The 27,058-nt window shown below is 46.2% G+C and overlaps 2 protein-coding genes across 2 annotated transcripts in view; both read left to right on the top strand.

The window, feature by feature from the left end:
• Positions 1–396: 396 nt before the first annotated feature.
• On the top strand, positions 397–18,265 carry LOC121107130. The gene is made up of 3 exons (XM_046902178.1): positions 397–503; positions 17,517–17,619; positions 17,923–18,265. Exons 2-3 carry the CDS (start codon positions 17,569–17,571, stop codon positions 18,175–18,177), a joined length of 306 nt encoding a protein of 101 aa, XP_046758134.1. The 5' UTR covers positions 397–503; positions 17,517–17,568; the 3' UTR covers positions 18,178–18,265.
• Positions 18,266–18,464: 199 nt separating this feature from the next.
• CACNG4 (calcium voltage-gated channel auxiliary subunit gamma 4) overlaps positions 18,465–27,058 on the top strand; it is a 38,246-nt gene continuing 29,652 nt past the window's right edge. The window contains exon 1 of the mRNA NM_204132.2: positions 18,465–18,779. Within this exon, the coding sequence (NP_989463.2) occupies positions 18,557–18,779 (223 nt within the window). The 5' untranslated portion in view covers positions 18,465–18,556. The remainder of the gene's footprint in view (positions 18,780–27,058) is intronic.

Raw genomic sequence — 27,058 nt, 5'->3', positions numbered from 1 at the left:
GTAAAGTTCATCACTGATTCCCCAGATAGAAAAGTGGAAAGCCAGAGGAATGGCAGTGTGTTTTACAAACGCGTCTTCTTTTCCTTTCTTCCTTTTCTTCCTTCTTTTCCCTTTCTTTCTCTTTTTCCTTTCCTTCTTTTTTCCTCCTTCTCCCCCTCCTCCTCCTCCTTCCTCTCCATTAAAAACAATCCTTAAAATATTTCAGAACAAGTCTGGAGAGGCGGTTCCACCCGACCTGCTCATCGCTGAGAAGCGGCACGCTTCACTCCAGAGGGGCTGCTTTTAACCTCATCCCCCAGACGGAGAGATCCCGGGCACAGCCGGTTCGGTCCGCGCAGCCGTCGGTCGCGGAGCTCCATCTCCTGCGCGGACCGCGCAACTGCAGCGCTCGGAGCCCTCCCCGTCCCGGCGCTCTCTCCATCCCGGAGCGCTGTGCTGACTCCGAGAACAAGAAGGAAACGGAGCGAGGAGGCACCCCCGAGCACCGGCCCCGTTGCTGCAGGGTAGGTGCAAGATAAAGCAAAAGTACTTTAAAAATAAGCAAAGGCTGGGGTAGTTTCATAGATACGCTACATGATAATATATAGGGTTGTATAATGTTTTGAGAGACACAACGTAACCCAGTGAGCACAAGAGACACTGCTGCTGTGATACACAAATGCGTGTGCTCAGCAGTGAACCTGGGTGAGAGTGAAGTCACACAGTGACAAGAAGTGTTACTCTGTGACCAAGCAGTGATCAAAGAGGGGCGAAGCAATGCCATCGCTGTGCTGGCAGCGTGTGCTTTTGTCCTCAAAGGTTCCAAAGTGTGGAGAGTGTGATGGGCTGTGTAACATCACACACAGAGAGCGCCTCAGGAAGCAGGGATACGAAAATATAACGAGGTGAAAGTTTTTTGAATTCTTAGCAGACAGAAAATGCTGCGACTGGGAAGAGAATATGAAAGGTCCTCAGGGCAGAATGAAGTGCCTCTGGAGTGCTGCTTAAGTAGTGCTGTGACGCAGGGAATGCAGCCTTTGAGCTGACGAAGCCAAACAAGAGTGTGGGCTTGGAAAAGGGAAGCAGTGATTGCAGAGCTGGGGGTTGGATAAGAAGCAAGGAGGAGTGGGGGGGTGGGCAGAGCGTGGAACACTGGGCTGGAGGTGGCTGCTGAGGGGAACTGGGAACATTCTGCCAGCCAAGGGGGATATCTTGGCCTTCTCTGGGTCCACAGCTCCAGGACACGTGCTTTTGTATACAGTGGAGCAGCTTTTATTCTGGTGAAAGGCATGTGTCAATAAACACCTCTTTGGTGTGATTCCTGGCAGCTGAGCTTTGATTTGCACGGCCTCTGCAGCTTCCTCAGGGATAGAGCTGCACATAGCACATGGATTTCTGTTGATAAGAATTGAAAGCTTTGGTGTGGACAGAGTTGACCCTTTAGTAAATACTGCCCTACTAAAAGCTGCCAGCATCGGCCGGACTGCAGCACTGGGCAGGTGGGGGTGGGCTGCCCCTGCTAGCACGACTGTGCTGAGACCAAGAATCCCTATGAGCTTTTCTGTTATTATTTTGGAAAGAAAACAAGTGAGAATGTTGCTGTTATTGAAAGAGCCTAACTCAGGGAGCTGAAGACCTCTTCAATATCTGCCTGTATTATTAAAGGGAATGAATCACTAAATGCATCCTGAGATGCAATCACAGGTACTGGGATAAATCAATCCCTCTGAAAGAGACCCAGCAGTGGTGGGGCTGCTTTGCATTGTGAGCACGGTGAGGTGTGCAGGCTGCAGGAGGGCACCCATTCCCTCAACACGAAGCACCCACAGCACTGCACTGGCTTTGGGGAGCACTGCAAGCTCTTTGTAGGGGTGCTAAAGGAAAAACCCAGGCATCAGCTCTCGGCAGCAAGATGTATTAGCATGACAGATGGCCTGCCGACAAGGAGAAGCTAGCTCGGGTTTTAAGATTTGTGCTGACTGCGCCGCAGAAAGGAACTGTTCCAATTAGCATCTGCACTGAGCAATTGAGCGCCATTTGGAGCACCAACCCAATATGCTGCCATTGTCAAGCAGTCATTGTTCATGGTTATTTCTCTCAATTACCCGTTCAGTCTCAAGCTTGGGGATGCAGGAGAGGCCTCTCAGGCCTGCGTCCATCCCTGGGCTGCGTGGTGCCGGGCTGACTCCAGCCTGATGAAGCAAGTCCATCGTGAAGCAAGCGTTGTGATTCATCAACATGGCCAAAGGCCGTGCGCAGCTGACAGCTTGCATTGCTGTACTGCAAGACCAGCTCGTGCTGTGTCCGTAAGGAAATTCTTCTCCCCATCGGACACACCTGGGAGGTGCCTGGGCACCCCTGTACGTCTGTGCCCCATCGGTCCGTTATCACAGCGGCGCAGGTGCTCAGCTCTGCGGTTCGCTCGGGAAGATGTGCTCTCCTCGCTGCAGCGCTGCCCGCGGGCACCGAGGGATCGGGAGCGCTCTTCCATGAATGCTATATCCTCTCAGTTACAGAAGGTGGCAGACGAGTTTGCTCTGAGTCCCTGGCACGGGTGGCTCTGCTCTCACACACGAGTTTCATTGAGACGGAGAACCATTCAGGTTGGAAAAGACCTCTAAGGTCACCAAGCCCAACTCCGCCCCAACCCACTGACAACGGTGGAGGTTTTTGACCGAAGCTCCATTTAACACAACTGTGTTTGTCCCCATTGTCAGTGTAAGTAACAAAGCCTCCCTCCCAGCTTAGAAGAACTGTTTTACTCTTCCAAGCTTAGAAGTGGAAGCTAAAATTCCAACCCCGTATCTGCATAAAAGTGATGGGTTGTGCTGCATGTAGAACAAGCAGGGCAGCAGTAGGGGAGCAGCTTCTGCTCAGCACCCTGCTTGTACCCAGCATACAGGGAACACCTTCAGCTGGGGGTTGTTTTGGATGGAGGTGTGTGGGTACTGGCAAATGAGCTCTGTTGCATTAATGTTCTTTTAAAGATTCAGAAGTGTTACACAACAAAAAGAAGCACCAATTCACACCGCTTATTTAATAGACTTTCTAATGTATACCTAAACCTGGATGGCAGAGTTTCCTCCCCAAGCTGTCTAAGCTTGACTTCGAGAGCAGCTTCAAAGCCACTTTTCTTTTCATATGCTTGTCTGGTGTGTCTAACTGAGCATGATTACTTTTCCTAAACGAACAGATAATTTTGCCTTATTTATAAGTAGAACACCAGGATTGTTTCGTTGACACTATGGGGCTGAATCTCAGGATGGCTTCTTATGGTGTGTGTTCATTATTTAATGAAACTTGTCTTTTTCTTTCTACCTGAATTTGTTTCAGACTAATATATATTTTTTTTGCCATAGTGCGTTCAAACATATCTGAAATATTAATGAGACAGGAAATGTCCCATTTCAGTTGAAGTTTGCCGTGATATCCACGCAATCCTTCACAGCTCTGTCTTTTAGTAAAGATGACAATAGAAGCATTGAATTTTTTCCCCAGGAAGATATTCTAGCCGTGTTTCAGCATGTGACAGCCATTAACTGAGCACTGTCTGTACTCATTGCAGCTACTGGGAGAAGGGCTCCCACTGATGTTGTTATGCTAAAGTGATTTTCCAGGTTATGTGCTTGGGTTTGGTCAAATATCCAAGGCCCTTGTTAAACGGGATTGCTGCCAGAATTTATAGACTGTCCTATGCAAGATGGCTCAGTGCTTCAATGGCTGTAACTCTCCAGTCTGAAGTCTGAGGTTTGGCCAATGTGCTTGGGCAGATCTCTGAGCTGCTCCTGGGGTCAGTGGGGAGCTGGCGTTGGCCTGAGTGTGTTGGGTGGGATGCCCCAAACTGCCTGTTCGCCTGCTCCTGCTGGTGGTGGCTGAATGCATTCAGTATAATGGGATGAAGTTACCTTTGGAGATGGTGCTTGAGGGGTCAAGATGGAAAAGCTGGAGCATAGAACAGCCCACGGAGCTTGACATCACCAGCAGGGGTGGCTGCTCACTACAGGGGTCAGCTCAGAAACGAGGGCCTGCACCTGAGGGGAGGCTGAGCGGAGATAAACCTCCTGGTTTCATTAGCACAGGTCTTGCCTCAGCTGTGCCACAGCCTTCCAGGAGCCCCACTACTCTCGCAGCTGCCTTCCAGGAAACCCAGCCTCCCCATGACCTGAGAAGAAAACAGGCTTTGCTGACATGAGGAGCTCAGCAGCTCCACTGTGGATCTGAGAGTTCTGCATCACCTACAAACCCACTTTCTCAGATCTCTGACTTGTGTCAGGACTGTCAGGTTGTCTGGTGCTTGGCTGTGTTCAGACCTTGTGGCACGAGAGCCATGTCTGGGTGTGCTGCTGGGAACAGGGAGAAAAACTGCATGCTTCCCCACTGGGGAAATTACACCTAATACCAAATAGCCACCCCAGAGAGGGAGGAATGCATCCAAATCCTGGAAGCACAAATTACCCTGCAGCAGTCCTATCTATGGAGCTGGGATCTGTTCTGGGGAGAGCTGAGCACCTCCCTGAGCTCCCAGCAGTGCTGCTGGTGTGCAGCCAGAACCTGAGCCTTGTGGCTTTGTGTTAGGGGAGATGCCCTATAGATCTGCAAGGGGAAACCTCCTGTTCCTACAGCCATCCTCTCGCCACCCCTAAAGCACCCCTCAGACAACAGTGAGACACCATACTTCTTACTTGTACTTGATTTTTCTTTTCATATTTGTCACTGCTGGCTGAGTTTTATGGCAATCACTGCCATCCTGTTTGTGTTACAGATGCAGGGCATGGGCACCGCTGCAGAATTACTTCAGGGCCAAGCTGGCACATTGCAGGGTGCTCGTGAGCTGGTCACTTGGCTCCAAAGCTGTCATCTCTTAAACTGCCGTTCAGGAGGGTCCGAATAGACCCAAAATACCTCATACACGGACCTATTTAGGGGACGTTTCTATATTTTCTTACACAAAAGCAAGTTTCGTGTTTCTGCTGGTGGCTGTGGGTCTTATTTTGGTCTCATTTGCACTGCTGTCAGCTGGAAGTAACCCCTCTGAAGCCAGCATCTAGAATGAAGCTCTTTGCCACGTTTACATATTCCGCTCCTTACAGCATCATTTGTCCTAGTTTTCAAGCACTGAATGCCTTCGTTGGAATTTCATTACGGAGCACAAGTTTTGTCAGTCTGTTCTGCTGGTTTTGCCCGAGGAGGCTGAACATAATCCATTTTTTTTTCTGAATCCTTTGTACTGATAAGTATATCTGCCTGCTCCATTGGTGGGGGGGGAAAAGCAGCATGTGATAAAAGTCAGCTGGGCGTCATGGTCCTGGAAAAGAATCAGGTTGTTCTTGTAGGGAAAAGGCTTTTTGTACTGGAAAGACTGTCTCCAGTGCTACTTTGGGATGCAAATATGGGCAATCCGAGGATAATTTGGAGGATCTTGGAGTTCTGGCCCAGCAGTATGGCAGTCAGTGCTGATAATTGATTTCAGCTCATCTCTGGGATGAACACCTGCTGTGCAATATGGCTCTGCTGGGATCACTGCTGGGATCACTGCTCTTTGCTTGGCCAGAGCAAAACCTCCATTGTTGGCCATGAGGTTGGGTGCAGAAATCCAAACCACATCCTGGAACTGCACTAACAGTGCTGTTGCAGCGTTTTCAGTCCATTGCTTTCATACTTCTGCAGTTTGTGGGCTTTCGTGAGATTCTTTCTAAACAAAATTAAATCCATCACTAAATCAAATCCATCACTGCATTTGACCTCCAACCTGACTCGTGCTAATTACTCACGTGCTGAATGAGCTTTAAATCCTATTTGGAAACATGATAGAGTTTGCCTTATTAAAACCACCTAGTGTGAGCTTTTCTTTTCTTTTAAGACTGCAGTTGGTCTCCAGTGAAACCAAAGAGATAACACAATAATTTTTCACTAAACTAATTATCAGAGCGGAAGATGTTAATGTGTTTGGCCAACTGCATCTCACGTCTCCTTGGTTAACGTGCAGTGCAGCTGTGGCTGTTCAGCACAAGGTTGCATCTCTGAAAGCAGAGTCTATGGAGCAGCTTGTTCCTTGCTCAGTGTTCTGCAGCCATGTGGATGCCCTCGAGATGCATTGCCTCTCCCTGCCCTTCTTAACAGCAGAAGTCAGATACCTTCCAGGATTCTTACTCAAGGAGGTCCCAATTAACCAATCAAAACTTAATCTGCGTCAACTGCACTAGGATGCACTGATCCTGAGGTACCCAAAGTCAGTGACTGCTTCTGAAATAGTCACAGAATCTCTCTTCATACTTTTAAATGCATCTCTATGTACAAATATTTGTGATCTGGGGCATTGGTGCTGTGCGCTGAGGTCGACAGAGGACAAAGAATGATTTCTTGCTTCAATTAACTGCAGTACGCAGGATGAGTGGGCTTTGAAAAGCAGTGAAACAAATCAAGGGTGTGCAGAAGTGCTGCCCCTAAAGTGCCAAGAGCTGTTGGAGCTGGGAGAGACATCCTCTTGGAAGGGGAAAGAGATGAAGACTGAAAGAAGGAATGCGGAGCTTCACCTCGAGCAACTGCAGTGCATGCTTTCCAAGCTCCCTTCATAGCAGGCAGCCTTAAACACAGAACTGCAGCTCCAGTAAGGACTGGGATTTGCTGTCTGGTTGCCATTACTCCCCAAAACAAATAAACAAAACACAATTATCTTTGAATGCTGCTCGGGCTAATGCGTAGAACTGACACTGGGGAGTAGAGGACAGGGGTCTACAGTCGTTAATTGGTAATGGCCTCGGTGTATTTGTCGGCAGGGATCTGCTTGGGGAGCTGAGCGAGAAGAAAGCAAGCTGCAGAAAAACAAACTCATAGCGAGCCTTGTCACTTGTATTTATTTAACAGCCTGTCACAAGCAGCAAACGTGGATCAAAGGTAGTAAACAGAAGGAAGGAGCAGTTTCAGTCCAAGGCATCCACTCCGCCTTGCATCAGGGTTCACTCCCAGCTCAGGGTATGTTCTGCCACATCGCGTTACATCAGGCGCGGGGTGAGATGACGGAGCCTAATGCAGAGTGAGTGTTGGGGACGAGGAGTAAAACAACAACCCACTGTTGTCTTATTCATTAGCCTCCATGGGTTGGGGGTTACCCAGGAACGGCAATGCTGTTTGAGGGAGGTGGGATTTGCTGGGCTGTGCGTGGTGAGAGCATTGAAAACTGCTGATGGGATTTGAGGCTGTCCTCATCTGCCTCCAGAACAAAGGGAGTTTGCGTTTACCTTTTCTGAGCCATTTGGAAAAACCTTTGCAAGAGAACACTTTGCTCTAAATTTTTTTTTATTATTTAAAAAAAGCTTTTCTTCTGATTTTCTGCATTCCCCTCTTCAGTATCCAATTAGTTTAGTGGTCTGCACTTTCCCCTTATTCAGCTAGGAACGTGCAGGGAGCACCTCAGTGATTCTGGTGCTGGTGGCATCTCACTGCTTCCCAGGCCATGGCTGAGCACTGTGCACCTCCATCCACCCAAGCACTGGTGGCTGCTGGCCCCAAAGAACCTGCATCTGTAATTGCCCTCAGACACGTTTTCTGCCAAGCAATCTGAAAATGAAGCTTAAATGGAGAAGAAATGGGAGAAGATGGTGGGGAAAATGGGATGCAGAGGGAAAAATTCTGATGGAAAAATGAGTGTTGTTCAGCTGTCAAAGAATAAAATGAACCTGAAATTCGACTAATAGTTTTCATGTTTGCATCAGAAAATCTAGGATGGGAGTGAATGAAATTATTGGAGATTTTCAGAAATTTTGATGGCAAATGTTTCTCTTCCCTCCCAGCCAACCCCAGTGCTAAAACCAATGATCAATCCAAAGTTGCCACCAATAATATAAACAATTGATTTATGTTTTTTTTTTATTGTACCATCAAACATCTTATACACTTACAGTGCAGCTTTTGGGTATTGTTCATCTGTACCCAATGAAGATGAATATCCAGGTCTATATTAAACAGCAGCAAGCAGACTCAGTGACTACTGACACCCATTCACATTCCAACGGAGGCACCAAAGCTGGGCTTGTTAATCTCATTCTCCAGCTGCAGAACGTTTGCCTCCTGGCCATACTCATGTGCCAGAGTTGAGACTTCAGGATTAATGGAATGGGTATTTATAAGTTTACTCGCAACTTGCTGTGCAAGCCCACGTTGCCTGGCAGCGTTCCCTGGGGCAGCACAGCTTGCATGTCCTTGGCTGAAGAGACCAAGTGATGGTGGGGAGCAAGAGGTGAGCAGGAATGGACTTGTGCCACAATTTGTGCTTGAGGCATGTTTGTTCTTTGAGCTTGGGCTGGATGCTCTCATGCCCAGATGTTGGCTAATTGGAGCCGACCACTGGTTTCAAAAATGTTTCTTGTGTGTTTCTTTAATGTTTCCATTAAGTTGATGGCTTTGGATGGGAGTTGCAGAAGTAGTATAATCCACGTGCTGACGGTGCCCCTGGAGGCTCATGCTGGGGATAATCACATCTTTTTTTATACTGCTGATAATTAACCATTAAAACAATTTACTAATGGATGTAGTGGCTCCTTTAAATGATGAATTAATATGTTCTAGCACAGCCATGAGATATGGGCTTGATGCAAATATTCCTGAGCGCAAAGCCAGCCTGCGTTAAAGCCTGTTGAGGTCAGAATCTATTAGCAATAATTTCTCGTGGCCTAAATTCTCTTTGTCTATGGGTTCAGTTTTTCCTATGGAAATTATTCTGAGAACTTCTAAAATGGAGCTGCATCTGCTCTATCATATGGCAAGGTATGGTCTCATTTGCTAAGTGGAGGAGAGGGGTGCTTATAATAAACGCCAACCGAAGATAGAGTAATATTACCCAAATATATTAAATGTATTGGATCTCTTGATTAAAAGTGGATGAACTGTGCACATGTAGATGAAACTGTACTTACTGGCACGAAATGAATGAGCCTCATCAGAGTAATACTATTGAATGGCTGTAACATCTATTAATTATATATGGAAGAGTTTTACCCATTCTTTATTTTTAATGGAACGTCGGTATTTACTCACACAACCGTCACAGAAATTTTAATTAGATATTTGAAATCTCCAAGATCTTGTCAAATTCATTACTGAACTCTTGGCATTTCTGTGACAGCGCTGTTCTAATTCCTCCTGTAGTATTTTCTTAGAAGGTTCTAATAACTAAGTCAACTCTATTTGGCAAAATAAAGACAAGCTGTTATTTCTCTCTGAGATGACAGTTCTCGTGTTCAAAGGAGGAGGAAAGGTTGCTCACTGCTTTACTTTGTGCAGCAGCAAAATTTCCAGGCGTGGGACTCACAGAACAGAGTTACTTGCTGTAGGTAAAGGGTTTTTTCTTTGCATCCCTCCATTGCACTTGGATGGAAAGGTCAGGTGTGTCAGAGATGGTTAAGGCTTTGAAGAAGACAGATGTGTGTATGTAGGAAAAACATAAAGGAGACTGGAATAGCTTGAAGGAATAAGCAGAATTGGAAAGAACTGGGCTTTAGATTTCGTTCTGGTATTGAAGTCATTGTTAGTTCTCTTCCCCCACTGATGAAAAAACGTCTTGGGAGTCAGTGGAGGAGAAACAGAGAACTGAAATATTAAAGGGGGTTTTCTGGCTATCCCACCTGCTGCAATTACAACAGTGCAAATTACCCCAAGCTTTTAAACAACTGAGTAAAATCCACTTCATCTTTCTCTCCCCGTGGAGCGGGCTGCTCATCCTCCTCCAGCCCTGGTTTGGGATGGTGGGGATAAGGGCTGGTGATGCTACCAAAGTGAGAAAAGCAGTGCCTGCAGCCGAGGGAGCCCACAGGCTGTGTGGTGTTTGCAAGAGGGCAGGCAGAGCCCCAGGACCACCCAGTGCTCTCTGTTCCCCTTGGCCACATGGGAAACCCACACACCTTCCACCTCTACTGGGCTGCAAGCCTCAAACATCGCCACCAACAAAGCAGGATGGTCTGTTGAAATAAAATCTCCCATCTAATTAGTTTATTGCCAATCAGAACAGCTTCTGGAATTTTCTTTAGCAGGTCTGCATTTTGAGGTGTCCGGGGGTGTCTCCCATCAGCCAATACTCATTAAATAACCCTTTCTGCATGCTCTACCCGCTTTGGTTTCTCTGCTTCTATGATGTTGCATGAGGGACTGATTTTGGAGATTGAAAAGCTTCTGCATCTTCTCATTACCCCTGCAATGTCCCCTCAGAGAGGGGATTTGAATTTCCAATGGCTTGCATGTAATCTTTGGCTTGCCATGTTTGCCATTCCTATTTATTTTCCATTTTAACACTTGTAAGACTTGAATGCTCCCTCCTGCAGAAGCATTACAAGCATCAGAGTTATGGGTAAAAGGTCAACATCTGCCAGCTTGTTCCATTGAGATGCTGTGGTTTTGGATTTTTTTCTTGCTACTTAGAAACCATTGTATTAAATGATCTGGTTGGAATAAAAAGGTAAAAATAAAGGAATAAAAATCCATGCTAAAGGAGCAAAACCACTTGCTACAGTCAGTCACCCAAGTAATGCATAAGGACGTGTAGGGAGGGACTGGAGGTTTTCACTTTGGGTTCTGAATTCCCTATAAAAATACCTCCTAATTTCAAGAAAATAAGAACTTTCTGCAAAAATAATAATGATATTCTACTGAAAGAGTGATTTTTCTTTGCTCCCCTCCAAAAATAAATCAACCTGGAAGCTCTAATGAGCCTGACTGTGAAGTCCAGCTGTAGATGTTGACCTTGTAATGGGTCTCTACTATGAAAATAAAAAGAGGTTCTTTACATTTTGAACCAGAAAGTAACCTATTGTTACTTTCTCATTCTAGTTAGTGAATTACAGTAGGACTTGTCCCATGGCACCATTGCTGTGGGGGGCTCAGTGGAAAGCTAATTGCATTTAGTGGACTGGTTTCTTTTTGTAACACCAACCTCATTCTTGCAGAGTTTCCTTACAGATCTTTAAAACCAGAACTCCAGTTGGATCAACATGCAGGTGGTCAACCTAAAAGAATAACTGGGGATTTATCTTTTGAGTTTCTTAGGCATGTATTTACTGGATACTGCACAAAATAAGTAGTACCTTACTTATTTTGTTAATTGAATTGAATAATTGAGCCTCATATGAGAGGAAATTTTTCTCTATTAGCAGAGCTAAAAGCGCACTGAAAACCCGTAGGTGTGTTCCAGCCCTTTTTTCTGTAGATCACTCAGAAAACAGTGTCTTTTTAATAGTAGTGGCAGTAACCATCTAATAACCTGAATTAGAAAGGCTCCGGGAATTGGCAAGCGTTCTCTTTTTTTCCCATGTTAAATATTTTGTCAAGGCTTTTCACAGCTCTGGCTGCTGCAATTTGTCGTCTTTCTCCACAAGCGGTGCTTCTTTCCGGCTGAAGGAATTTGGGCTCTCCTGGGCAAAGCCTGCTATGGCATCAAGGTCTGAGTGGAAGGGGTAGGGGCAGCCATTGGGATCTCATGCTAACTACAGGTGCTGTCTGAGTCCTGAAGGCTTTGCTGGATGGCCCACCTAAGGAGCTGGTGCTTGCTGTGTGCTGTGAACTGGCCTTGAGCAGAAAGGCAGTGCTGAGGTGTGAAGAGACCTAAAATCAATAGGTGCGTGGTTTGCAGTTTGCTCAGCCCCGTACTGGCACTTCACTGACACACCAAAGTAGCTTTAAAAATTCATAGTACAAATTAGAGTCCCACTGAAATGTGCACGGTGTGGTTTAATGGTGTTCTCCTGGCCGCATTAACGGCTTGCTTAAAACATTATGCCAGGTTGCTTTGTTATTGTTGCTACTGCTTTTCTTCCTCTCCCCATTGCTGCTATCACATAACAGTCAGCAGAGGGATTTCTGTCACCCTGTGCTCACACTCGCTGGGGAGGGCCAAGGTTTGTGCTCTGTGGCTCCAGGCATTCGAGCCAGGCTTCTCTCCTGGCTTTTGGCTTTGCTATTTCCTACCAAGGCACCATTAAGTAAAACGTGATATTTATGACACTGCAAATCAGCGATGAGAAAGATCTTTAACTCATTGTCGTATTACATATAAAAAGGCAGATGCTTCTAATGAATAGTCTATTAATAAAACTCCAAGTTAATGCAGCTCTTTACAGGCTGCCTTTTTCTCCAGCTAGCTCTGGAGTGGAGCAGTGCTGCTTTTTCATTGCAGGCAGCAGAATGATTTAAGGGTGCCTCATCTATCTGAGGTTGGAGGGAGCTATCAGTGGTAGAAACTCTCTGAAGGCGTTGGAGTTGCACTTCCAGGAGCTAAGTGGAGTTCATTTTTAGCCCAGCAGGACTTTGGGGTACGTGTGGTTGATAGTGAGCGTCTGCATCCGTACTCTCTCGCAGCCTTCCCTTGGTGCCAGCCCTTCAGTTCTCAGTGTCTGTTTTACAACATAGGTATGACAACATGTTTGCTCAGCCTTTTCCTATCAGCTTATGTGATTTTTTGTGCCGTTCAACTGTTTTTAGCCTATTCAGGCAATCGGTAGGCTCATGGGCAACCTTTGGTTCTGATTCTTCAAATGGGGTTCTTGATTTAGATCATCTCAGCCCAGTGGAGTTAGAAGTCTTGCAGTACAGCTTTGATTATTTGCTTCAATATCTATTTCCTGGGCAAAGATTATACAGAAAGCAGCTCTTTGGACCTACATGGTTATGCACAATGGATCATTTTTTGGTAACTCGTTCCAGCTCTGGCAGCAGGTTGATCTGAAATGATTTCTCTTTTGTAGAAATAAAAGGGTCGGAGCAAAGGGACGATCAGATAAACCTTGTCCTCTTGGAAGTTCGTTTGATCGCTAACCTCTCAGAAATAATGGCTAGTTTAATTTCACATTCCAATTTCCTTTCTTATTAGACTGAGAGCTTCTCCGAGTGAGCCACTGGGGTGTGCTCCCAAAAGACCATTTCTCTGGTGAACAATCAGCTGAAATTCTAATGAGAAAATCCTTCTACTGGGCAACAGAATTCCTACTTGAGTGCTGTATTATCAGCTCAGAATTATTCAGACAGATCTCAGGAACTGACTTCAGGCAATTTAGCAGACAAATTCAGCGTAGAACGTTGCGATTGATGTAAGTATTTATGATTATCCTAAAAACTTGTTTCACTCAATCTGCCTCCTCACACGTTCCCATCAAAGACCTCCACTTCAGGTTAAAAAGCAATCCAAGTGCAGCAAGCAATTTCCCCTCCAGCAGTCAGGGGGAATTCTCCATCTCCAGGCGATGCGCTGTTTCGGAGGTGCCGAACTCCCCAGCAGATTGCCTCATTTTCCACTTGATGTGACTTGAGCATCACAGGGCTGCTCCACAATGTGCTCTGCACGGTGCCTTCCCTTTGGGTCTGAGGAAAGGGAGCATCGGTTCGAAATAGGATTTTTGTGTTGTTGTTTGTTTTTTTTTTTAGAGAATATTGAAGAGCGAAATATTCCTTTGTTTGTGGGGTGATTAGAAATTGGTGCTGAGGAATGGTGGCAGCGAGCAGCAGGATGTGCATGCACAGGCTCAGATGTGAGACCTCAGATGTGCAATCAGTCACAGTGCCACCCTGTTCCATCTTTTAGGCCGTCTGAAGTCATGTATGCTTGTGAACAGCATGCATGGTTTTGTACGGTATAAACAGCTTGTTTTTGGGGTGTGCACAGATACATCATTATTCCTCACAACTGCCTGATAATGGATGGACTGAGAGGACCTCACTGGAATTTTTTAGTTGTTTTTTCCTCTCATATTCTCCTGTGCTCCCCATGTATTCCCAAGGAGAAATGACCCAGCACTTTTATTCCCAGTGGACACTGGATAAGCGCAGTGCCTTGCCTGGATAATTCCTGGGTCAGCACATTTGTTTCTCCATCATCAAAAAGATAACGAGATCTTTCCCCATGCTTCAAGCACATCTGTTGTGCTAGAAATTCCCAGCAGCATCCCATTGGGACGCTGTCTGTATGTCCTCTGAAATGGATGGCAAAATGAAGGCTCTTGCCCTATTAACCCCTCATTCTTTCTCCCACTCCCTTTGTAACTCTTCTTAACACCTTGTGAGAAACCCCCACCCATCGTTTCACCTCGTGCTCCAGATAACCCTCAACGCAGCATCTGACGTTGCAGTGCATTTCTCAGCCATTAGGACGTGGACAAGAGGTAGGAATTGGGAGACAGAATCACATCACAGGTAATGGACGCAGTGAACTTTAGATCTGAGAGGTGTGTGCAATATTAGTTCATTCTGTAGCTGAATGTGAGAGCTATTGATATTTAATCTTAGCAGGAGGGATGAGTATTTGAAGGACAAGCATTCACAAATTGCTCTGACATTTGACATGGTCAAGAAAGTAAAAGGCTGATATTTCATTTCTCCATTGTCAGAAAGATAATGCGTTTCGTGACTATTGGTATTATGGGAAAAATACAGCCTAGGTAGTGTAAAATGTGTGAGAGCTGCTATACGTTTTACATAAATTGCACATATTTTGTTCTTCTGATGGCCCCATTCAAACACAGCATGCCCATCCTTTTTAATTTTCTGGTTTGCTGTGCAAGTCTGTAGCAAAAGAGTCTTTTCATTTTTCAAAATGAAAAAATGTTTTCTTCGAATTATTTATAGAAAGAGCAGCACTGTCATCGAGTCTGTCTCATCATATCATTCTTGGATATCAATTCCTAAGCTCGGATGACAAACCATGGCAGCTACTTTTCCAATAGCAGCATCTGGCTTCCTGGCAAACTCGAAATGCAGTTATCTGAAAAGCTACAGAGTGGCTCCTGAGCACATTTTATTTATTAGAAAGCAGTTGTGTTGCTTCACTTCCCATGACTAAGCCAAGGAATGTTTAATATATTAAAAGGAAAGATAGAATCACAGCCAAGATGTTGCCCCTCGAGTAGCAAGAGAGTGACAATATTTTACCTTTAAGACAACCATTCCTGAGGCTCTGGAGGATGCTGGAACTACTGATGCTGACTTAAGATGATCTTTCTTAGGGCTGAGAAGAAATTCAGCCTTCTCAAACAAAATCCAAGTTCACCCCTCTCTAGACTCAGCTCCATGAAAAGTGATGGTGACTTCTGTCAATCTTTCCATGCTGGTGGAAGCAGAGTATGGTCCTCCAAGACGAAAGACACCACCTTGACATATGCGGTTAAGAGTAATACAAGGAATAGGCAGGTCAATGGGTCGCATACATACAATTCCTCAGAAGTGAACTCAGCACTTGCTTTGCCACAAACCTTCTCTATCAGCTCAGTGTCATTTGGAATTAGCTCTGGAAGTAGTCTCCCAATGTGATTCAGTGGAGAACATGTTAACCTGAAACAGATGAACCAAAGCATACAAAAATATAACTCCATGAGCAACTTTAATCTTTCTTTCTTCAATATACCTGTGCCATAACTGATACCTCCTGCCACGTCCCATGTTCCTGCAAGGTTCTTTGCTGGAGTGGAGGTCTCTGTGCCCATGAAGCTCTGCTGAAGCAAATCCCATTTCTTCAGTTGTTCATGTGCAGCGTAGTCTAAATGAAATGCTTCAGGATGATTTATTTCCTAATACCAGTATCAGACTAGACAGAAGAGATACAAAGACCTGTAGGAGATGACAACAACCGATGTCACTGATGTGCTCATAGCTACAGGACATTGCTAGATGCTAAAAGTCCCCTTGAAGGACAAGTTATCTGTTCCAGGCTTTGGTGGCCATTAGACTGTATTTACATCAAAAGCTCTGTTTAATTGATTATTTTCGTTCTCAGAAAGTTCTCCCTGGAGATTTTCTTGAGTCATTTCCAGAGGTTTCTTTTAGTGAAATTCTAGGAATTCTGGTGTTACTTTGCTAGAAGATAAATGTAAAAAAAGAAAAAGAAAAAAAAAAAAAAAAGAAGAGCCTAATGTATTGAAGGCAATGCCTGACATTTAGCAGCAGAAGCAGTCATCCCAAATGGTAACACGGCGCCGTTCTTTCTCTCCTTCTGATCGCAGCAGTGTCTCTCAGGCAAGGCTTTGTTAGTGACAGCTCTCACTGAATTCAGCTCAGTCCAAAGTTTCATCTCCAAAATAACTGTTTTTCAGTTCAGAAGTAAAATGGTCGAGCACAGGACTTCATTTAAAGCTTTGAACATCAGCATCAAGGAATCCAAATGTTTCTGCTTCAGGTTTTTGTTTCTCCTGTGAAAAAATACATTTCTGGGCTTGGACTGAGCTGATTTACAGGAAGAAGATGTGGGGCTTTTACTTCTCCTTGTCATGAGCTCCTGCATCTGTTCTGAGCTTAGAACAATTGGGTTTAATTCTCACTGAGGATGGAAGATGCCTCTGCAGTGCACAACACCCCGCTGAGGCTGTTCTACTGCGAAACTCAATGGCATCACTATAAGGCTGTGCCATAAGCAAAGTCTGTGAATCAAAGGTTTCGTGATGGGCAACCTTTACTACATACAGAGGGTCAAATAGCTTTCACATTTAAGAGAAGAACACATGCTTTTTTGCTACTGAGAAGCATAAGCACTTTTGCCTTCCTTCCGCCACGATTGGAGATTATTCAATGGTGGGATTTAATGAATTCAAAATCCTTAGAAAATCACTAGAGCCAGACATCAATGCAAAATACTCCACCAGCTTTCAGTAGTGGAATATAATATTAGCTCTCCCACAATCTACTTCATGCATTTCAAAAGAATAGAGAACATTTTTAAACTAAAGAAGATAGCTTGGGCAGAAAATGATTGCCTGTCTTGGGTGCTTCTCTGTAACCCTTTCGGAGCCTGAGATTACTTGCAGGGCAATAGAAGCAGCAGTTTTCTTTGCAAGAGATGCTGGGGGGAAGGGGAGAGGAGCAAGATTTTGTTAATGAGTTCTGTTAATGCACTGTTATCTCGCACAACCAATAGGGCTTTATGAGGTGGAAAGCCCTGCAGCTGCATACCCCTTTCTGCTGGCTGAGTATGCTCAGAGCCCACCAGAGCAGATGCCCCATCCTGCTCCTGCTGCCCATCAGAGTGGGAGAATGGGGCTATTTCTGCCCCGAGCAGCAGTGTGGCCATGGCTACAGCTCACCCAGCCCTCCTCTGCTCCTTGTTGGGAGAGCCAGCCGCGGGCAATACAAATAAATAATATTAATTAAGGCTCGATAGGTTTAAAAAGCTGTGGAAATGGCTTCTCTCCTGCTGTTTCAGTATCTCATTTTCCCTTCCTGGCCAAAGCCCCAAAGCACACAGGTACAAACACATATTTTAAATGAGAAATTTGTTGAACCTCATTAAATTTAAATGCTTGATTCAGTTTTTCTGAACGAGGCTTTGCTCTGCTTTTCAGCTTACCTGCCTTCGTTCTTCCATCCCTAATGGAGACATCAATTCAACGGGTGATTTTGCAAAGGCACTATTGGACCTATAACCACAATGGGAAAGTAAAGCCTAATTTATATGCTTAAACCTACCATAACTTCGGAGCTCTTCCGCGTTTATAGGCTTTGTGTCTGAGCAAGTTTCCAAGGCTCTGTGAAATAAAGACCAGCCTTTAATTTGTGTTTGCTTTTTGCTTTCCCAGCATTTACGGAAAGGAAGAGCAGCTGAAAGGCATCGCTGCAGCGGAGCCACGCATGCACCTGCACCATCCACGCACTGCTCGGAAGAGCGCTGCATTTCTCGAGGTTTGTAGCTCTCGTCCTCCCACTCCCTGATTCAAATACATCACTCTGTGTGCTGCCACGCTCCCTTCACACGCATGCATTAGCTGATCAGAAGGCTCCCATTCATCTGCCTTGTCGCTGGATGGGGTGGGGGCAGGACCGACTTTGTCAGCGCAGTGATGGGAGTCAGGGCTGTAAGCAGGGGGAACGTGGTGACAAATTTAGATGTTTCTCCTCATGGTTTTCCAAAAGGAAATATTTTCAGGCTCTGGTTTTTCTTTTTCTTTTTTTCTTTTCTTTTTTTTTTCTTTTTTTCCCGACCAGGAGACGATCAGCGAGCCATCCACTTGCCTACACCCCCCTTGTGTCACTAAGAGCAGAGCGAGGCTGAGGGAGGAAACCCATTTGGCTGCGCTGCAGCTCCCGACCGCATGGTACCCCGAGGGCTGCGCGCCCCTCTCCCGCTCGCATTCCGGTGCGGTGCTTTCCGGGGAAGGAAGGGGCAATGGGCAGGGGGAAGGCCGGGGCTGGGGGCTCGGAGTTGCGCTCCTCGGGCTCTGCCGTTCGCTGAGCCCCTGACCACTCCCCCCCCACCACTGCTCTGACCCCCGCGGAGTCGCGACTTCAGCCGTGTTGTCGCACTCCCCCCGCACCATCCCCGCGCGATGCTCCGGCCCCGGGGGGGCTGCAGCCTCCCGCCCCCCGCAGCCACCGGGCGGGCGGCACCGCGGGGCCGGGCGGCTCCTGCCCTCCCCGGGGCGGGGCGGGGCGGTGCGCGGCCGTGCGGCGGAGCTCAGCCCCGTGGCGGCGGGAGGGCGGCTCCCCCCATCCTCATCCCCATCCCCATCCCCGTCGCCGCCGCCTCCGCCCCCCGCCCCGTGACTCGGCTCTGCCTCCCGCGGGCGGCGGCGGCTGCCGGGCGGTGTCGTGCGGCCCCGTGCGGGGACTATGAAGCACCATGGTGTGGTGTGACCGTGGCGTCCAGATGCTGCTGACCACGGTGGGAGCTTTCGCCGCTTTCAGCCTCATGGCCATCGCCATCGGTACCGACTACTGGCTGTACTCCAGCGCGCACATCTGCAACGGCACCAACATCACGGCGGACGATACGCAGGGGCCGCCGAAGAAAGCGAGGGGCGACCTCACGCATTCGGGGCTCTGGAGGATCTGCTGCCTCGAAGGTACCGGGGGCCGCGCCGTGACCGTGGGGGGAAGCAACTTCCCGGGGGCAGCGGCTGTGCACGGAGCCCACGGGCAGAGCTCCGCCGGAGCCGCGCCGCCGTCTCGGACACGGCCGAGGAGGAGGATGGCGTTGCCGTGGCAACCGGCATCTCCGAGATTGCCATGGGAACGGGCGGCGGGATGCGGAGCTCGGCCCGGGGGAGCTGTGCCCGTGGGGCGGCCCCCCCTATTGCAGCCCGTACCCATGGGCTGCAGGGATCTGGGGGGCTGCGTGCACTTTGGGGGCTCTGAGGGCTTCCGAGCTCTACATGCTTCAAGGCGGGGGACCAGTCAGGCTTTGGCCTCGGGGGTCCGAGGGTTCAGCCGCAGCTCTTTGGTAGGACAGTGGGAAGCCAAGTTCCTCCTGCATATCCTCAGAGGCACTGGGAACACGTTGGAGGATGTTGCTGCTGTTTTAGTGCTTCAGCGTGGGTTAGGGATGACTTAGTTCAGCCTAAGGGTCAGGCACAGAACAAATAGAAGGATTTGTGGCTTACGGCTGAGGTGGGCAGAGGGACACCCGGCTCCCCACAGAGCCCAAACACGTGGCTCCATCCCTGAAAAGGGAGTTGTAGAGAAGATACAGCAGGTAACTGCTGGGACAAAGAAGCACACGGGTGTGTGGAAGAATTGGCATAGCTGATAGCAAAGCCCAGATGGGAGCCAACATCTGCCGAGTGAGCGCGCAGAGCTGTGGCCGCGGGACATCGGAGCGTCCATAGCACTGGGTGTGGGCAGCGGACCACCACCAGCCCCAGTGCAGCTGTGCTGGATGAAGGCAGCACACGCTGCTGGCATTCACAGAGCTGCTTTGGTGCTCGTGGGGGTGGAGGATTCCCGAGTCTGTTTTGCCACAGTAATGCACTTGGCATATCGGTCTCGGTGCGCCTCATTCAATCAGCGCAACTTAGCACATGTGAACTTTACAGACCTGGGTTCCTGCTTTATTCTAAGTGACAGATGGCTCAGCCCAGCCAGTCCGGCTCTATTCTGAGGTGTTTCCTTAGAAAAAAGCTATGGACCTGCAGGAACACCTCATTGCCACGTCTCTTGTAATCTCCTTGTTCTAACCATCTGAGGCTACAGCAATAATGAACGCTTTTCACTTCACATTTGCTACCTCGGGATAACGTAAAATGGCTGTAGGATGCATAATTATTTTTAGACAAAAAAAAAAAAGAGAAAGAATTACAGAAATGTGAAGTTTTGCTGGCGACAGAAACGCTTGGCTCTGTAGCTCAAAGAGGAATGTAACTCTTAGCACGGGCTTTTCTGACACCTGGGAGATGTGGGTTTTCCTCTGAGCACACCTGTGTTTGCCCGGGTGATGCTGAGCGCCTTCCACCTGCCCCAGTCCTGGTGGTCTTTGCTGAGCTGTTGGAGTGCCCCAGGTTCTGTTTGTCAAGGCAAATAAGCTTGTAGGAATCGTGCTTTGCTGGGCTGGGCCTGTCTTCTGCAGGAGAAACCTGAGTTTATCGAAGTCGCGGTTTCTGCGTAGTCCTCCAGGAATCTCATTCATCAGAACAAAGTGCAGCTTTGGCTGAAGGCAGTGGGATTTTTGCCTGGATTTCCACTGGGCTTAAGTCAGAACTCTGTAAAATAAGCAGTGGGTGAGGTTGTGAGGCATGGGCAGTGCTGCATGCAGGGCGATGCTCTGATCCCCACACTCACTGCATGTGCCAGGCAGTGCCTTTACCTGCTGAGCACGTTTTGTTCACAAGAGAATTTGTGCCGAGATCACACTGAGCAGCTGTGGACCTTAAACCCTCATCACTTCAGGCGACAGAAGTGTTTCATGTGACCCCTCCACCCAACAGCAATTAAGCATTTTGGTGTTGTTTTTTTTTTTCCTTTTCCAAAATTCAAGTGCTCTTAATCAAATTACGAAGTTGTCAAATATGTGCTCAGAATGAATAACCTTAAAAAAACCCCATCATCTGCTCACAAATATGAGAAGCAGAGATTGCGTTCTTTCTCACACTTCCTGTGTCATCTCTTTTTGTAAGAAACAATGCGTAGATGCATGAAGATATTTATGTTCTAGACTGCGTTGTGGGACTTTGATTTTGAGATGGAGAGGTTCCTTTGTTTCATGAGATAAATTAACCGTTTCTGGAGGTAGATTGAAGAAAATACCCCCTGGGTTGTTTCAGAACGTCACTCATCCTGAGTAGATGGGTCTCCTAGTAAAATCGATGTGATAATTACAACTCTGAGGAGATACACAGCAAGAAAATCATTTCTGTTATAGATTTTTACATATGATTAAATGGTCTGTCTTCAAACCTATTTTTAGGACAATCTGTGTGTGTTTTGGGATAATAATTATAAAAGCCTACTTAATTTATTGTAATGGTCTTGAGCACCGTTTCGCTCATCTGAAAGAAGATGTATTTCAGACATAAATGTGCACAAGCAGGAAGTATCTTGAACAGCCTCTTCTATTGCTATCGATGCGAATAGAGCGTCATACAAAGTAAATTTCAGGTCAGTTGAAATTTTCCGTTCAAATGTTTCTGAGCTCTATCCATAAAACAATCTGCACTCTGTATCGGAGCGGTCACCTGTTCGGTATACCAAACTCCAGGATTTCAAACAGGATTAACGGAACAGAATGGACAAAGAAGAGCCTTCCATGCAAACCAGTGGGCGTTCCTCAACAGTTTTCTGTTTTTCTTCTTTGGGATAGCACTTCACAAGACATTATCATCATAATGGTGACTGAAGGGATACTGTTTAGGGCTTCAGCGTACTGTCCTTGTTTGGAGCTGCAGCTGTCCTTCATGTTTTAGTACTCATAGTGGGTACTACTACGGAGCTTAGTCACTCAAGAAGGATCACTAATGATACACCGGTCCAATTCTCAGCTCTACAATCCCAATTCTGTTCTTTTAGTGTGTTTGTCAGAAATGGAAGTAGGAGGCTCATTGAGTGGTCTTTAAGCAATAGCAGTATTTCTGCACAGATTGAAGACTTACAGTTAAGGTAATTATGTAAGTAGGAAACTACAATAGTTCTTGGTACGAATGTGGGTACAGCAGGGCTAGATGGCATTTGATCAAGCATGTGCAGTAAAATGAGCAAGGGGCTCTCTAGTAAAGCTGGTTTTTGGTTTCCTGGGACCACAACCAACGTACGTTAACTTCAGTTTTGACAGCTAAAGACAAATCATCACTGGAGAGAGAAGCTTCTGATGAAGTCCTCATGTGTCTGTCTTGACTATACCTGAAGTCATTATTCCCAAGCTGGGATGCAAATAATAGGAGCAAATCAGCCCCATTTCACAAGGCTGAATAATTCCTTTGTGGCCAAGCTGACTTGAAGGATTTCACCTCTATAATTTTCCAGCAGCCCCTATTCCCATGGTAAATGCCCAGCACTGCTATGTAAGCCCCACACAGTCTTACTCACAGGAGGATCTGCTATTAAAGTATTTGCTTAGAAAAAAAAAAAAAGATTTTAAAGCACTGCTTTATCCACTGAAACTGCTTATCTTCGTGAACAATCACGCTGAAGTTAATAGGACTGCTCAAACTGGGAGCTCTGCAGGCCCCATGACATCTAGATATGAAATCAAGTAATGTACTTGTAATTTAAATTTATTCAAAGAGTATTTTATTAAACACTTCAGAATATGAATTGCTTTGAATCCATTGTGTCTACTGCAACCAGTATTCCCTGTTTGCCATTTATTTTTAAGTGGTGCAGTTGGCCATTTAATTCACGTGGAATCATTTGTCTGAGCATCTGAAGAATTTTCTATCAGGAAGAAGGATTTGGGCAAATCAGCTGTAGCTTGAAAACTTGCACAAATGCCCATTTGCACAATTATTTGCAAGTCGTCTGGCTTGGATGAAGTCTCACATACATGGGGACAGTGGCACGTGCATAATCCTGAAAGCAAAATACAAATGCTTGTAAAGATGTTTGAGGCAAGCAAAGACAGGAAGGCTGCTATCCATCCATACTACCGCAAAGTAATGGCTCGTCCAAAAAGAATAGATGTTCTTTAGTATTCTCAAAGCAATGAGAGGAAGTCTTAACCTCACCACAACTTGTAATGATGCAAGCTTTGTATTCAAATGTTATTTCCAAAGTTGTATTCGTCTAAGAGCAAGTTCTGTATCGCTGTAGTATCAGTCAAGACCTGCTTTGCAGATTAAATCCACAGGCACAAGGATATGTTGGACCCACGTGAACTATTATCCAGAGGTCTTTCAAAACCAGTCTAAACACATTAGAGATGGGTTTTTCTGAGCTTCAGCCCACGATTTCATTCTTTCTTTCCATACATTCTGCTCACACCATCTCGTTTCCTTGGTAAAACACGTGCTGGGGAAGAGCTTGTGCTGCACTGATTGTTTTTAAATGCAATCTTCAGAACTCCACCGACATCTTTTCAGCAGTGGGGTTTTGTCAGAAAGTGATTGAGTGATTCTTGACAGCCTCGTTAGGTTAATTTCTTTCTGTTATGTTCCATTTGCTGGGGAGAGAGCTTCTGAGTTTGGAGCGATCTTTAGGGAAGCAGAGCTCAATCTCTGTAAAATATGGTCCGTAGTAAAACGTATTTTAAAATACTGAGAATTTTATTTTATTTTATTTTATTTTATTTTATTTTATTTTATTTTTTCTGAAGGAACAGTCAGCAGAAGCTGGGCTAAGGGATTAGCTATTCTGTTAGGAAAATAAAATGCAGACCTCCTAAATACACCTCCTGGAATATTAGCGACAGAAGTTCTCAAATGACTGTACTGATGTAGCAAAACAGCCGCTCTTCCTGAGACACTATATGAAACAGAGATCTGAAGCTAATTGACTGAATATATGTCACTTTAATGAATTAATTTGCTTTCTTGAACATGATCTACTATATAGCCGATAGGGAGCTATCAGGCTACACAAGGGCTTTGGTTTTTCTCTGTGGCTCTCAGCATGCCAGCTAACCCAACGCAAAACTTGGAACCCAAAGACTTTCTGTGCATTAGCGATACTCCCTGAAGGCTGTAAACCCATGAAAGCAAATCTGTAATCCAGCTGTAAAGCTTTCTCATCTGTGCAAGATGTAATGTGGATAATAGACACTTTTACCTACATTTCAGAAGCGTCGTGTGAAGGGCTGGGGGTGTGCTGGGCGATGTGGATGGGCTACCTGTGGCTGTGGTGCTCTAAAGCTGCTTTTTTCACTCTGCATATAATCACACTGCGTGTTGCAGCTGGTTGACAGATGGTATTAGTGGTAGCATCTGTCAGAGCCACAGTAAGTCATTTTGGGGTTCTCAGTGACCTTTGTAATGTAATGTAATGTAATCTTTGGGCTCCTTCCAGCTGCCATTACCTTTTACTGACCCTTCCGCCATGGGCTTTTATTACTTATTTTAGATCCTGGCAGGAGCTCACAGCCATTGCACTTCCTCAGGGCTGGCCCTGCCTCCTGGCAGCTCTGCTGACCCTCACTGGTGTCAACTGGTAAAGGAGGCAAACGTGACAATGTGCTTTTGTTCCCGTAAAATATCAACGTAGTGATTACTTCTCCAGTGGGTGCAGTCGCATGCGCTATGTCAGCCTGCGTTACTTCTGCTCGTGTTGAGCTGCTGAACCTGAAGCTTTGGTCACAGCCTGGCAGGTGCAGAACATGTGAACCCCCCTCAAAACATGCAGGATAAGGAGTGTGTATCCAATATCTCCAGTCTGTACTTACGTGCGTCTTTACAGAAATAGAAAACTGAAGAAGGCTCTGAGAAAAAGCTTCTGAGGACCCGGGTCGAGCTGTAGATGTCCCTGATCATTACAAAGGATTTGGGCTAGGTGACTTTTAAGGGTCCCTTTCAACTCAAGCAATTCTAGAACTCTACGCTTCTCTGAAATTGCAGGGGTAGCCTTGTGCCTTCATCTCCTTTTGTAACACTTTTGGCACAGAGCACGTGTGCACTCGGTGTAATCCAGTCGGTCACCAGCACCTCTGGGCACCCAAATGTTGGGCTGTGGGGTTGGTGTGTGAGGGGCCCAGTGGTAACTTCTGCATCCCAGAAATGGCAGCAGGGAGGCAGGAGGAGGTTGGGCTTTGCTGCATTAGCTATGTGATCAGGCGCCAGCACTTTAGCTCCCTGGCCCTGGCTGGAGGGTAACTGTGCTTCCTCCCATCCCCTCATACTGATGATAAAAGGAAAAAGACAATGTGGAGTAAGTGGGACACGGCAGTAGGGCTGCCCAGCTCTGAAAAGGTGTATGAGGACGAGTTTAACTGGTTTTGAAACATTTTGCTTGCAACTTATGTTTTATACATGCAACATTTTATGTTCAAGCATGTCTTCCTTGAGGGACAGGATTAAGTCTGGTTCTCCACCTACGTAAAGTTAAACTGCTTTCTAGGAAGCTGGTGGAATTATGCCAATAGGAAGCCAATATAAGAGGAGGGATCGTAGATCTGCCCCTTCAATTGGACCTTTTCCTGCTGCTCTGTCTTTTCTGAGCCAAGAATCATCTCAGGAAATAAATCATACTTTCTAACATCTTTGTCACCCTGAGAAAACTGGTCCTGCTTCAAAGCATTACTTTGAGCTTGCCTTCATTTTGGATTTCTGTTTAGTGGTATTTATTATGTCTCAGACGTACGGCTCAGCATCCAAATTCTCACCAACAGATGGCAAGGCAGGATGCACAGGAGTAGTAAAATAAACAGGATAAATGCACAACTGCCCATATGTCTGAGAGGCTGCTACACATTTATGGCTTCAGAACAAAAGGATGTTTCTGTAGAGAGCTCTAATGCCATGCAGGGCTTCTTTCTATTTTCTGCTTTGCACTAACCTGTCTCACTCCTTTGGCATATTTTGACCAGTTAAATTACAATGTATTTTGTCCTCCCTCTTCCATTCCCGGGTAGTTATTGCCTTTATTTATTTGTTTCTCCTCCCGAAGAACATCAGTTTATTTTACCTGAAATATTTAGTAGTGAAAGGCAGCTCTTTCCCAGACTTCAGCTCATGTGTTTTCCTTCAGAGCGGTGGTTTTGCTTTGTGGAGGGGCACACAGAGGTGCTGGGGGCCAGAGCAAAAATTCAGACAGTGGCTTTCCCTATACTGGGATTTGTTGTAATATTAATGATATGTGGCCTCTCTATTCTCTCAAAATAGCAAGCCTAAGGGCAAGCTGCCTGCAGGATGGATGGCCTGGTCCAGGCAGATTTCAGCTAGATTTCCCTTTAAATCTGGGGGCATTTTTGCCAGTTGTTGCATGCTGTGGGTCAAATGCAATGAAATCATTGGAGCAGTTCTTGATGCAGCTTGGCAGATAGTCCAGCCCCTCTTCCTCCTCCTTCCTGTGGCATCCAGCAGTCTGAACATCTTTGTTCTCTTTCTCCCTTTCTCTCTCCTTGCTGAAATGCTACAACTTTCCTTCTGTTGAAAAGGCACCTTCTGAATTAGCTTTCCAACCGTGGTGTGAGAGTCTGCCTTTAGAAAACCGATGGCTGCTGCCCCAGGTTGAAACCCAGGATTTTTAATTTCCTTAACTCCCAAGTGCCTCCGTGCCCTCCTGCCAATGGAGAAAACAGAAATGTATCATCATATCCCTGTCAGAAAGTATGAGATTGAGGTTCTCTCTTCTCTACCCGTCAGATTTTCTTTCCCATGTGTTTATCCATGCTTCTGCTTGCAGAGAACTTCCCAGCAGCACGGTGAGTCCTTCTTCAATAGAACAGAGCTGCTTTTTCTCAGCCGTGGCACGTAAAGGAGTGCTGTGTTATACACTGCCATAACACCAAGCGGTGGACAATGGGGATGTGCAATACGGAATCACAGGATTTCCTGTACAGATATCCAGGCACCGATACGAATTAACCTCTTTTATTGTTCTTTTGCAAGCGTTACCCCTTTTAATTGCTGCTTTGGAATTGTGCCATTTAGTTCTGCCCTTTGAATGCTTCTCACTCAGCCAGTCCCATTAGCTCACCGCTGCCAAATACTTCAAAGATATTCATGGGTGACAAGCACCCAGCCCGGCTGGGAGGGGCACCGGGCCACTGAGGGGCTGCCACCCACATTTAGCTGCTCAGCTTTCTTTCTGATTAGCTAATAACTGTTTTAAGCCTCTGTCAGTCCCGTACCAGAGGTTTCAGATCCATTTTCTCCCATTTATCCATTTTAAATGATACAATTTAGTGTAGAATATGGATGGCTGTACATTTTCTCTTGTCCAAAAGTATAGCATTCAATAATGCTGGGATTGTTATTGCATCTTA

The sequence above is a fragment of the Gallus gallus genome, chromosome 18 (assembly GCF_016699485.2).
Source record: "Gallus gallus isolate bGalGal1 chromosome 18, bGalGal1.mat.broiler.GRCg7b, whole genome shotgun sequence".
NCBI classification, from domain to species: domain Eukaryota; kingdom Metazoa; phylum Chordata; class Aves; order Galliformes; family Phasianidae; genus Gallus; species Gallus gallus.
This window is presented reverse-complemented; position numbering and strand designations above follow the sequence as displayed.